The following is a 13,712-nucleotide window of genomic DNA, read 5'->3' as shown; positions in this document are numbered from 1 at the left end:
GATGCTGATGGAACGTTAGCCAGGTTCAGACATAGCATGCTCAGGTTAATGTTCTCTTCAGCTGTTTTGAAAATCTCATGTGAAATATTTTTATTTAAGATCTAATAATAGCATAAAGAGTAAAGTGATTTTAAACCTTTGTATATTTTTAGCTGTGTGATTTTGGGCAAATAGCTTTCCCTCTCTGGGCTATTGTTTATAACCTTTGAAAACAGGACAGCTTTAACAATTTATGCCGTGTGCTGTGTGTAGTCTGACTCTTTTTGACCCAATGAACTGTAGCCCGCCAGGCTCCTCCGTCCATGGGGATTCTCCAGGCAAGAATACTGGAGTGGGTTGCCATACCCTCCTACAGGGGATCTTGCCCACCCAGGGATCCAACCTAGGTCTCCCACATTGTAAGTGGATTCTTTACTGCCTGGGCCACCGGGGAAGCCCCTAACAATTTAGTACCCTACAATCAAATCTATAAATACTTTCAACAGAGAGCTTTAAACTGGTTGCCACCAAGTTTCAAGGAAATATAACCCATTATACAAAAACCAGATCATTTTCCTTCTCCTGTGGGCAAAACTGCAGACCTTGCTTGGGTTGCGGTGATATGGTAACTGCCCTGTGAAAAACATTCATCCTGGCGTTTTCTCTTTAAAAAATGCCAAATGTAGGCCTTAGCCAGTTGTGCGGTAGTAAATGAAATGTGGAGAGGAACATGTGGGCTTCCTCCCTCGATATGGGGGACTGAGTTTTAAACTAGAAAAGCAGCAGTAATTTGGCACCAAGCAAAATTGTCTTACACTCTTCAGGGAGTCGTGTCAGGTAGGTAGTGTGTGTGTAGAGTGTTAGTTGCTCAGTGTCTGACTCTTTGCGACCCCATGGGCTATAGCCGATCAGGCTCCTCTGTCCAAGGAATTCTCCAGAGCTCCCCTGGAGAAGGGCATGGCAACCCAGGTCTCCCGCATTGCAGGCAGATTTCCTTACCATCTGAGCCACATTTCGTTCCTAAAGTTGACCTACTCTAGACTTAGGGAGTCACAGAGTCGTCCCACTGACTGTGCGCGTCCCTGAGACCTCGGCCTCTACGTGTCCATCTGTAAGTTGGGCATAAACGAGTAAAAATGCAGATGAGCACCGGACCTGTGGTAAACTACACTGGGAAGATCCCAGGGGACCGGAACGGGGTGGGGGCGGGTCCCAACTTAGGTGGGCGTTTATGTCAGGACAGGGATGGTGATTTGGACCTCAGTCCAGCGAGACCGGCTGCCCGGCGGAGAAGTGCCAACGAAGCAGGGGTTAGGGGAGAATCTATGACTGGGGGGGTGGGGGTGAGGGCTCCGGCGGAGCAATCAGGTGGGGGATGGAGCATCGGGCTCCTCCGTGCTTTGTTCGGTTACAAGCCAGGCCCTTCTTTCTGGAGAAGCCAATTAGATCCCCGCCGGGGGATCATCTGACCTCGCGTCTCCCGCCAGGAGGGGCTTCGGCAGGGGCGGGGCCGGCGGTCGCCTCCTCCGGGACCCGGCCGCGGGCCGTGCGGGGGAGTCCCGGGCGCCGCCGCGCAGCCCGGCCCCGCCCCGCGCCCGCCGCGCCCCGCCCCCGGGGCTTCCCGGGCGCGCGCCGCCCCGCCGTGTCCGCGCGCCACGCCCCCCTGCTCGCGGGCCGCGTGCGGAGCCGCGCGCCCCGGAGGCTCCGGGACCGTGGCGGCGGGCGGCGGCAGAGCAGCCGTCCGCGGGCCATGTCTTCCCCGGCTGTAGCGAGGAGCTCCCCGGGAGGGAGCCAGGAGGTGGACTCGCGGCCGCAGAGGCAGGGCCGGTTCTGGGAAGTGGGCGGCGGCGGCGGCGGCGACCGGCTGGAGCGCGCGGCCGCGGAGTCGGAGCGCTGGGAGCTGCTGCTCCGCCGGGGCGAGCTGCTGGCGCTGGGCGGCCACCTGAAGGGCGCGCTGGAGGCGTACGCGGCGGCGCTGCGCCGCGGGGCCCCGGTCAGGCCCGAGTGCCTCGGCACCCTGGTGGACTGCCTGGTGTTCAACTACCGGCTCCGCCACGGCTTGGGCTGGAGCGCGAGCCCGGCGGGGGGCGCCCACCGCGGCGTTAGCGCCGGCGGGCTGCTTAGCTGCCTGGGCTGCCGGGGCTTCCTCAGCGAGCCGGTGACAGTGCCCTGTGGCCACAGCTACTGCCGCCGCTGCCTGCGGAGAGAGCTCCGCGCGCGCTGCCGCCTCTGCCGGGACCGGCTGCCGCCCGCCGCGGCCCCCGATGCCCCGGGGACCTCCCCGCGGCCGCCTCCGGCCACCGCCATCGCCGCCTCCGGCTTCAGGACCAGCGTCGTTCTCAACCACCTGGCCGAAAAGTGGTTCCCGGGCCAGCGGGAGCGAGCCCGGGCGGCCGGCCGGCTCGGGGAGCTGCTGCACCAGGGGCGCTACCGGGAGGCCCTGGCCGCCGCCTGCGAGGAGCTGCGAGCAGGTGAGCGCGCGGGCCCCGCGACCGCACCCTTCCTTCCCCGAAGCGCGGGGCGGCCCCAAGCTCGTCTGCGCCCCAGGCCGGCTGCCGCCCAGGGCTTGCGTCTTGGGGTCCCGGGATGTGTGTGTTTTGGGGGGTGTGTGTGTGGGAAGGGGCGGCGCCCCGAGGTGCTTCGGTCACAATGGGGATCGCCCTGGAGCCGACTGTGACGCGGCGCGGGGTTTCCTCCGCCTCGGCCTGGCGCTGTGGCGGGCGCGCCCCGAGTGGAGCGGCGCGGAGCGGGTGGCCGGGCGAGGCCGCGCGAGCGCGGGATGGGGAGGGAGTTGGGCGAGCCTGAGCGTCGGCTCGCTTCCTGCCGCGCTCTTTCCGGTAATTGGCCGCCGGGGCCGGGTCCGCCGCGGGGAGACTCCTTGCCGGGGCGGGGAAGAGGATCCCCAGCCGAGGCTGGGCGTGCAACGTATATACCTTGGTCTCCCGCAAAAGTCACCGGGGCAATTGGAAGCCGCGGGAGGCAGAATTGCATAAGCCGGGGTGGGTGGGGGTGGTGGAGGGCGTTGTGTAACGGGTGACGTCGGGTGGGCGTGGCGGGAGCTGGGCGCCCGCACCCGCACCCGGAGGCCCGGTCGGAGCTGCCCAGGGTTGTCCCAGTCTTAAATGAGAACACCCGGAGACTTGCTGCCTCTTGATGGTTCCCACCTGTCTGTTTCAAAGCGTGCCCATTTCAGAAACGCGTGTGCTTCCTTTCGAATGCACGTAGCTCACGGTGAAGATAATAGAGGTAGTCTCTGGTGGAGTTCGTGGGCACGCTTGTGTTTGCCTTTCCACACTCTTGATCAAGCTGTGGCGGCGAAGGGCCTCTGAAGATCTTTGGTCTGTTCTTTCGCCGCCAAGAAGCAGTTTCAGCCTGCTAACCTAGGCTAGCCACTTTGCTTAAAGGTGGTTTGGGGCTGTGGAAAGAGACCTTGGCGGAGTTAGTTAGCTGTGTAAAATGAAGCGTTGTTCTTTAAATCGGTGGTTTTCTACCATGGGTATTCCCTCCACCCCCACCCTTGGGACGTTATCAGAGGCAATGTCTAGAGACATTTTTGGTGGCCACCCCTTGTGCTAGTGGAGTGGTGCTGGTACAAATAGTGGGCAGAGGCCACGGAGGCTCTTCAGTATCCAGTAATGCACGGGACAGTTTCCCACACAGTGATCAAGGCCCGAAGTGTCAGTTTTGTCCCTGTTAACCCTTGTGTGAGATAAGCATATTTCAAGATGGAATGGAATAATACTTGGAGAATTAATCACCAATAAAGTAGGTATCCAGAAGATAAACTGATGTGAGGTTTGAGGTGCATTTATAAACTGTAACTGAAAGCATCTTCTTGGAGGCTTTTTTTTTTTTAACCCTAAGCGCTCAGTCATTTTGAAGTAGTCACTATGTTAAGTCATTTAATACCTTTAGAATTCAAACCACAAACTTGGCATGCTTTCATATGCTTTCAGTATCTTTATATGGGGAGTAACAGTTATAGAAGTAGCATGATAGACCCAGAACAAAACAGAACTATTTGGAATACGAAATTCCTCAACAGCTCAGTCTCTCGGGATGAATCGAGTTTGGATGGTCAACGAAGGACAGACCATCTAGGACACGTTCCTGAAAATGAGGAAGCAGAAGCCGGGGCAGTGACATGACTGGTCCACAGTCACACAGCCAGCTGATGTGTGGAGGCAGCACTGTGTCCTGCAGTTCTCCTAAATGTTGGATCAGGGTTCATCCTACCGTTATGGCTCATCCAATGAAAATGTGTAGCATCAATTCCCAAGGAAGTTTTTTGCCACTAGTGTGAAATAAAGGAGAAACTTACTGACAGCCCTATTCATTATTAACTCCCACTGATTTAAATGGTTTGACCTCTTAAATTAGGCATTTTGAAAAAATTCAGGTCCTAATCCACAGAAGAACAGGGAGTATTTACTAATTAAGATCTAGCTTAGCGTTCTATGACCAATAATCTTTTTAATTAAAGAAGATTTTGGGCCTGGGATTGAGGATATTTTTTAACAGGAAAAGACTGAAATACCTACTCTTTCTCCTTTTTTTTTTTTTCAATTTACGTAGACTACATGTGGGAATTTTGTCCATTCAGCTGCTTCATTCTAATTTTGCAGGACTAGAACCCAAGACTCCTTTGACTTTGTCCATTTTCTCCTCATTTTTAGGTCTTTGAAAAATCTTTAATTCCATACTCCAAAATGTGTCTGATTGGTACTAATGAGGATAACTTTTTTCATCTTTTGAATCTTTAGTACAAAGTAGGAAGAAAAAAATCTTAGAGCTAACAAATTATAGTTGATGGAGTGCAGATATTATGTGTTTAACAGTTTATGAGAGTAAATAAAAAGGTTTAGTAGAGTTATAAATCTACTTGTGCAGTTAAGGTTTAACTTTTTGAAAGCTAGTTAGCTAGAAAGGCATTTGAAATGTGTTTGTATAATCGGACAGCTGTACCCCAGATACCTTCATTATTGCTAACAGTGGAAAAAGACAGTGGAAAAAGACTATAATTTCTTCGTATAATTCTTACAATGAAACAAGTAAATACTATTAACTAGAAAAAATAATCAGTCTACAGTTAGCCCACACACATCCAAATTTAAGCCCTTTCAACAAGAAAGGAAAGCTAGAAAACCTTTGCCAAAATCAGAACGTTCCCATTGAGATTACATAAGTTTCTGTTGAATTGAAGTATATTTAGATAACATTTAATCCATTGATCTTTTGGTATTACCTTTCAGATGTTTCATAACTTTGTCTTTTTAGTATTCAAGAATATTATGTAAAGATCTTTTCTGCTTTGGTTCTTTATACTTAAAATGATCCCACTCAGCTATGCTCTTTGTTTTATTTTTAATGAATTTTTACACTGACTTGCCACTCTCCCCACAAAAAAAGACCAACAGAACAGTATAATTTATAATTTGAAATGGTTAGAAAGTAAATAAAAGTCACAGGGAAGAGAACATTTTATTTAAAATACTTGGAGAAAAAAAGTTTTATTTTTAATATTAAAAAATGTTTGGCTATGCTAGATCTTATTTGCAGCGTTCAGAATCTTCTGTGTTTGTTGAGGCATGTGGGTTCATTTTTGTTTTGTTTTGTTTTTAGTTGTGGCATTTGGAATCTGTAGATGCAGCATGTAGGGATCTAGTTCCCTGACATGGGATCGAACCTGGGCCCCCTGCACTGGGAGTGCAGAGTCTTAGCCATTAGACCACCAGGAAGTCTCTGTTTTGATGATTAATTATGTATTCCTTGTCAGGTATTTCAAAATGTTTTATATCATTTCATTGTCACAAAGAATCCTATGGAGTACTATTATCCTCAGAGGGCAGTTGAGGCACCTGGGGTGCCTAGTACAGCCCAGTAGTTAGAGCTGTGCATATTGGTGTCTAACGCCTGGGTTTGAATCCCAGTGCAGTCTCCACCTGCTCTCGGGCCTTGGGCCTGTGTCTTACCTCCCTGTTTTGCTTTCCTTATCTGAAAAGTGAGCAGAGTGTCTACCTCATAGATAGATAACAATCATAACAACAGCCTAGGGCTGTTGTGAGAATTAAGAGAGTCAAATCATGTGAAGTGCTGTGAATGGTGCCTGGCAGATAAATACCCAGCAAATATTAATTAAAATATTCTTAAAATGTAAAATTTGTGCCCCAGCTAGAAGATGATTTAGCCAAAATAGAAATCTAAATCTTACAATATCAAGTCCTGTTCTTTTCTCTCTACCACGTTAATATTACCAGCGCATGTGTGCAGGCTAAGTTGCTTCAATCGTGTCCAACTCTTTATGACCCCGTGGCGGGTAACCTGCCAAGTTCCTCTGTCATGGAATTCTCCAGGCAAGAATACTGGAGTGGGTTGCCGTTCCCATCTCCAGGGGATCTTCCCAACTCTTGGATCCAACTTGGATCTCCTGTTTTGCAGGCGGATTCTTTACCATCTGAGCCACCAGGGTGTATTAACAGAGTGAGGGTTAAATCCTGATTCTGGCCTACATATGTTAATTAGTAGTAACATTTTAGCCTACATCAATGTAGTAACATTTTAGCATACATCAATAAAATATAGGTGCTGCAAGGCTTTTCTAATAAAAAGATTAGTCCAATTATGTGTGTTAGGCACTAAGTCATGTCCAACTCTTTGAGACCCCATCGACTGTAGCCCAGCAGGCTCCTCTGTCCGTGGGATTTTCCAGTCACGGATACTGAAGTGGGTTGCCATTTTCTTCTCCAGGGGATTTTTCTGACCTAGGGATCGAACTCCGGTCTCCTGCATTGCAGGCAGATTCTTTACCATCTGAGCCACCAGGGAAAAAAGATTAGTCAAATTATAGGTAAATACTGAATACATTTAAAGAAAATGTAAAAGGTATTTTAACATTTTATTAGTGAGGTTAACATGAAGAGATTTGAATTTAATTTATCACCTCAAAGAGTCGGACAAGACCGTGGGACACTTACCCTTCACTTCAATCTTATGTATCCCTTGGAGTGGGGCAGGGCAACCCACTCCAGTATTCTTGCCTGGAGAATCCCATGGACAGAGAAGCCTAGCAGACCGCATTCCATAGGGTCGCAAAGAGTTGTACACAACTGAAGTGACTTACCGTGCAAAATTATGTATGCCCTAACGTACTCTGCCAAATGCTTGAAACAGCAAACATTGACATTTATATGGTGGTTTATACTTTGCAACACATTTTCACTTCCGTTAACTGAGTCTTAACCAAAGATCACTCGAGATAGGAGAACATGTATTAGTACCCCGAATTCATAGAATGTAGAAAAAGAGCTCCAAGAAAGTGACTTTTTAAAGGCAAGCAAATAACCAAGTTACAACTGAAAGCAGAAACTGGGCATATGGATATTGCTTCTAAGACTGATTTTAAAATGAGCATATAAAACATAAATCTTAAGTGTTCTTTTTATTAACAAGTGTTTATTGAGTGCTTGCTCTATACTAGGCTTTGTTTTAGGTGTTGGAAATATAGAGGTAAATAAAATCAAGTGCCTGTCCTGAAGAGAGTTTGTATTTTTTTGTTTCTCTTAAAGTTGCAGCAAATTAGTATTTATTGAAAATAGTCAGAAAAGGGGCTTATTGCTTAACTGATTTCTAACAGACTGAATGTGTATCCTGTATATATCTCTGATTCATCTTTCCTTTAATTTAGAAGTTCCCTTTTAGGATTTTTGCAGTGCCTCACGGTCACTATTATAACAGCATTTTCTCATTGTTATAGAAAATGAAAAAGGGGGTTATATAAATAACTCTTAAGTGATCTGTTTAAAATAATTTCTATGTTTTTACCTTTTATTCATCAAGCGAATGATGAAAAATTTACCGAAGCTCAGTTATCATAGATGTCTCATTTGTATATTAAACTTTGGTTTACTCAGAATTGTTTTTATATTTAGTGAAATATTTCTGGAGGCTTAGATGTACTTAATTATAATGTTAAATGTATTTGTATAGTATTCTGCCTCTAATGGCTTCCCTGATAGCTCAGTTGGTAAAGAATCTGCCTGCAATGCAGGAGACCCAGGTTCGATTCCTGGGTTGGGAAGATCTGTTGGAGAAGGAATAAGCTACCTACTCCAATATTCTTGGGCTTCCCTTGTGGTCCAGCTGGTAAAGAATCTGCCCGCAATGTGGGAGACCTGGGTTCGATCCCTGGGTTGGGAAGATCCCCTGGAAAAGGGAAAGGCTACCCATTCCAGTATTCTGGCCTAGAGAATTTCATGGACGGTATAGTCCATGGGGTCGCAAAAATTCAGACACTACTGAGCGACTTTAACTACTGCCTCTTGCATTATAAAGATATTTTTTGAAATTGTTATTATATTTTACTATAGAAGGTGAATGATTTAAGAGAACTCTAAAATGCTAAGCAGAAGATTCTGTTCAGTTTTTTTTTTTTTTTCCCTTGTGGTATTAATAGAATAGGATCATTCGTTTTTCTTCCCCTCCTTTTGTCCAACCTGCATTACTAATCCCTAAAGATATTTCCTCTGTCCATGGAATTCTCCAAGTAAGAATACTGGAGTGGGTAGCCATTTCCTTCTTCAGGGGATGTCCCTGACACAGGTATCAAACCCAGGTCTCAGGCATTGTGTGCCGATTCTTTATCCTCTGAGCCATCAGGGAAGCCCAAAGATATTTCTTACCTGGCTAAGGATTATTTGAGTAAAAGATGTAGAAAATACTCTTCTAATACCTTGTATTAAGAACTGATTTCATTTATTTATCAACTTGTTTTGAAATATTTTGTATTTTAACAGTAATTGTTATTTATTGAGCGCTTATGTGCCAGGCCTTGTGTTAACTGTTAACATTCATCCCTTTAAAAAAAAAAATATTTATTTGTCTGTGCTGGGTCTTAGTGGCCACACATAGGATCTTTGATCTTTAGTTGTGGCAGACTGGATCTAGTTCCCTGACCAGGAATCAAACCCGTGCCTCCTTCATGGGGAGAGCAGAGTCTTAGCCTCTGAACTACCAGGGACTTCCCCTCAACAGTCTTAAGATGTAGGTACCTAGAGCATTTTATAGGTGAGGAGACAGAGGTTCAAAGAGTTAAATAAATGGTCAAAAGTGAATCAGAACCCAGTGATTATGATCTTAATTAGTATGCCAAACTACTATTCCTGGACTTTATTAATCGCTAATAACTTGTCAGCAGCTCTTAGTTTAACTGTGATAACCAAGTTCTATGGAAAAAATTTGGTATTTCAGTTAACCATTGGAATTCTTAAACTAGCTGAACATATAAATATAAAAAGAAAAGACACTCAAGAGGAATGATAAAAAGGAAATGAACAGGGAATTTTTATACTTACACGTAAGTAATTCAAATAGCCAATAAATAGTTTTAAGGTCAAACTCAGAAAAGGCACACTAAAATAATGATGCTGTTTTTCATTTGTATTTTTAAATTAATTTATTTTAAATGAAACAAAGATGAATATTTTTTAATGATAAAAAGTTCACAAAGAAGATAGACATTGTAAACCATTAGACACAAAGAAACAAATACATCAGAAGAAATATAAGGGAAAAGAAAAAATATATAATCATAATGAGACATACTAACTTTTCTCTAAGAATATTTTATGAAGTGCAGAAAAAATAAGAATCAGAGCATCTTGAATGATATCGTTAATAACTTGACTGTAATAGATTTATGTTTAATTAATGTATATAATCTTATATCCTACACAGATATATTTAACATTTTGTGTCTCATATGTTGTTATTAGATGTCCATAGGAGATTTAGAAAAACTGACAAGAAGATAAACATTACTAAATTTCAAAAAGTAGAATTCTTGGTGTGTGATTCAGTTATACATATACCCATATTATTTTTTAATTTTCCATTACAAGATACTGACTGTAGTTCCCTGTGCTATGCAGTAAACCTTTGTTGCTTGTTGCATATATATTTTTTAAAATTAGAAATCTAGCATTCTATTCATAATAAGTTGAACAAATGTAATCAAAATGTCAAAAATTTTTAATTAGGCAAAAATTCATTTTCTAAAATATGTTATACATATTATTTATATATATGTATAGTAAAGCTTTTCTACTGTGCTTGAGAAAGAACATCAAAAAAAGAGAGAGAGATAGAGAAATTGGAAATTATAAAGTAAATGAAATGGGACACTGAATATGAAATAGAAAAAGTGAAACAAACTAAATAAAAGTAAAAGCTCCTCATGTAGTCCAGTTGTTTTTAAACATGGCTGCTCGTTAGAAGGAGAAGGCACCCAACTCCAGTACTCTTGCCTGGAAAATCCCATGGACAGAGGAGCCTGGTAGGCTGCAGTCCATGGGGTTGCTAAGAGTCAGACACAACTAAGCGACTTCCCTTTCACTTTTCACTTTCATGCATTAGAGAAGGAAATGGCAGCCCACTCCAGTGTTCTTGCCTGGAGAATCCCAGGGACGGGGGAGCCTGGTGGGCTGCCCTCTCTAGAGTCGCACAGAGTCGGACACAACTGAAGCAACTTAGCAGCAGCGGCAGCTCGTTAGAAACATATCTGGAGCTCTGGCAAAAAAGAAAAAGCAATATCTGGGCATTTTTTCCCCCCAAAAAATCCCATGATAATTATGATATGCATCTGGATTTTAAAAAGTGATTACAGGTTTTCCTATTAAGTGGTAGTTTTGGTGATACAGAATTCTATTTTTCTGGTGACCAATCATGATACGGTGGTATTAAGTGGGTAATAGTTACATAATCACAGTAGTAAAAGATGTTTATCAGTTCTCACAATCAATAGCCAGACAAAAAATAAAAGATAATTACAATTGCAATCCATAATGAAAACATGATTAACCTAACTATGAAATAAATACATACAATTTTGGGGGTCAAGCAGAGTGATGTGTTAAGTGGAAGTGCACATGTTTTCCATGTGTTTTCATCTGCTCATCCAGTCTATCTCTTTTGGTTGGTCCTTTTAATTCATTTACATTTAAGGTGATTATCAATATGTATGATCCTATTACTGTTTTCTTAATTTGGGGTGGGGTGTTATTTTCTGTAGGTAGGTCTTTTCCTTCTCTTGTTTCCTGCCTAGAGAAGTTCCTGTAGCATTTGTTGTGAAGCTGGTTTGGTGGTGCTGAATTCTCTTTTGCTTGTCTGGAAAGCTTTTCATTTCTCCATCAGATCTGAAGGAGAGTCTTACTGGGTAGAGTATTCTTGGTTGTTGGTTCTTATATTTCACTCTAAGTATATCATGCCATTCCCTTGTGGATTATAGAGTTTCTGTTGAGAAATCAGCTGATAGCCTGATGGGCGTTCCCTTGTATGTTATTTGTCGTTTTTCCCTTGTATGTTATTTGTCGTTTTTCCCTTGTCGCTTTCAGTATTTTATCTTTGTCTTTAATTTTTGTCAGTTTGATTTGCTATATGTCTTGGTGTGTTCCTCCTTGGGTTTATCCTTCCTGGGACTCTCTGTGCTTCCTGGACTTGGTTGACTATTTGCTTTTCCATGTTAGGAAAGTTTTCAGCTATTATCTCTTAAAATATTTTCTCAGGTCTTTTCTTTTCTCCTTTTGGGACCCCTGGAATGCAAATGTTGGTCTGATTAATGTTGTCCCAGAGATCCCTTAGGCTGTCTTCATTTCTTTTCATTCTTTTTTCTGTATTCTGTTCTGTGGCAGTGATTTCCACCATTCTGTCCTCCGGCTCATTTATCCATTCTTCTGCCTCAGTTATTCTGCTATGAATTCCTTCTAGTGTACTACTCATCTGTTTGTTTGTTCTTTAGTTCTTCTAGGTCTTTGGTACACATTTTTTGCATCTTCTCAATCTTTGTTGCCATTCTTTTTCCAAGATCCCGAATCATCTTCACTGTCATTCTGAATTCTTTTTCTGGAAGGTTGCCTGTCTCTACTATGTTTTAGTTGTTTTCCTGGGGTTTTATCTTGTCCCTTCATCTAGGACGTAACTTTCTGCTTTTTCATGCTGGTTGTGTGTTAGTCTCTCAGTCGTGTCCGACTCTTTGTATCCCTTAGATAGTAGCCTGCCAGGCCCCAGGCTCCTCTCTCCATGGAATTCACCAGGCAAGAATACTGGAGTGGTTACCATTCCCATCTCCAGGGGATCTTCCCGACCCAGGGATCAAACCCGGGTCTCCCTGCATTGCAGGCAGATTCTTTACCATCTGAGCCACCAAGCAAGTCCTTAACTTTCTGAAATGCGGTTTGTTTTACTCGCTGTGGGATTGTGGTTCTACTTGCTTCTTCTGCCTGCCCTCTGATGGAGGAGGCTAAGAGGCTTGTGTAAGCTTCCTGGTGGTGGGGAAAACTGGGTCTTGCTCTGGTGGGGATGCCCTTGCTTATTGAAGCTTTAATCCAGTTGTCTGCTGATGAGTGGGTTTTCCGCTCCCTCCCTGGTAGTTATTTGGCCTGAGGCCACCCAGCCCTCAGCTCTATGGTAGGGTTGCTGGCCACTTTCAAGAGGGTTTACACCAAGGGGGACCTTCCCAGCCTGCTGCTCCCAGTGTCCCGTCCCTGTGCTTGGTCCCTGCCGACCCACACCTCGACAGGAGACCCTAACACCAGCAGGTGGTTTTGGTTCAGTCTCCCATGGAGTTACTACTCTTTTCCTCTGGGTCTTCGTGTGCGCGTGGTTTTGTTGTGCCCTCCAAGACTGGAGTCTCTGTTTCCCCCAGTCCTGTGGAAGTCTTGTAATCAAATCCTGCTGGCCTTCAAGGTCAGATTCCCTGGGGATTCCCAGTCCTTTTGTCTGGTCCCCAGGCTGAGAAGCCTGACGTGGGGTTCCAGACCTTCACAACAGCAGGAGCACTTCTTTGGTATTACAGTTCTTACGGTTCTCCAGTCTGTGGGTCACTCACCCGGCGGGTATGGGATTTGATTTTATCGTGATTGTGCCCCTCCCACTGTCTTGCTGTGGCTGCTTCTTTGTCTTTGAATGTGGGGTGTCTTTTTTGGTAGGTTCCAGCGTCCTCCTGTCGATGGTTGTTCAACAGCTAGTTGTGATTTTGGTGTTCTCACAGGAGGAGATGAGCGCACATCCTTCTTCATTCCTGTTTTCTTAGAAAACAAAAATACACAGCTTCTGGGAGTGTAACATTTTTATAAAAGGAGGGTGAGCAGAATATATTGAAGACTTTGTATAATATATCTACATAGCTTTCTACACACTCAACTTTCTAGAAAATAAGGAAATAAACTGATATGTAAAAGCTTATAGGTAAGTGTTCATTGCAGTACTTTTTATAGTAGCAAAAATTAGAAGTAATAGGGAATTTTACATAGATGGTATATATAATGGAATACTTTGCAACCATTAAGTATCTTGTGGATATAATCACATTGATAAAAAGAGCAGATTATACACAGTATATATGGTACATTTTATAAAACTATACATTAAAAATGTAATCTACCCACACAGATAAAAAAGTACAGGTTATATGCCAACACTGGTTATTTCTTAGTTCATGAGAGCATGAATTGAGGAGCTTAAGACAACAGATTTTAATGAATTGCTTTGTGGTAGGAAAAGGATCTTGGTTCTTAATTTTCTGTATTTTTCAAAGTTTATAGGTAAATATTTTATAGCACTTGTTATTCAAAACAAGTTTCTTGAAGATAAATGATGTATACACACCTCTTACTACCCATCACCTCCTGGAAAACCGATTTCTTTGAGAAGTCTCCACTTTGGAGAACTCTCTTCCCACA

At 44.2% G+C, this 13,712-nt stretch overlaps 1 protein-coding gene across 1 annotated transcript in view; it reads left to right on the top strand.

The window, feature by feature from the left end:
* The first annotated feature begins 1,629 nt into the window (after nt 1-1,629).
* LONRF1 (LON peptidase N-terminal domain and ring finger 1) overlaps nt 1,630-13,712 on the top strand; it is a 46,337-nt gene continuing 34,254 nt past the window's right edge. The window contains exon 1 of the mRNA XM_070364114.1: nt 1,630-2,450. Coding sequence (XP_070220215.1) covers nt 1,730-2,450 — 721 coding nt within the window. The 5' untranslated portion in view covers nt 1,630-1,729. The remainder of the gene's footprint in view (nt 2,451-13,712) is intronic.

Source organism: Bos mutus, chromosome 27 (assembly GCF_027580195.1).
Source record: "Bos mutus isolate GX-2022 chromosome 27, NWIPB_WYAK_1.1, whole genome shotgun sequence".
In the NCBI taxonomy this organism is placed as follows: domain Eukaryota; kingdom Metazoa; phylum Chordata; class Mammalia; order Artiodactyla; family Bovidae; genus Bos; species Bos mutus.
The sequence above is the reverse complement of the archived record's forward strand: the minus strand, read 5'-3'. Positions and strand labels throughout refer to the sequence as shown.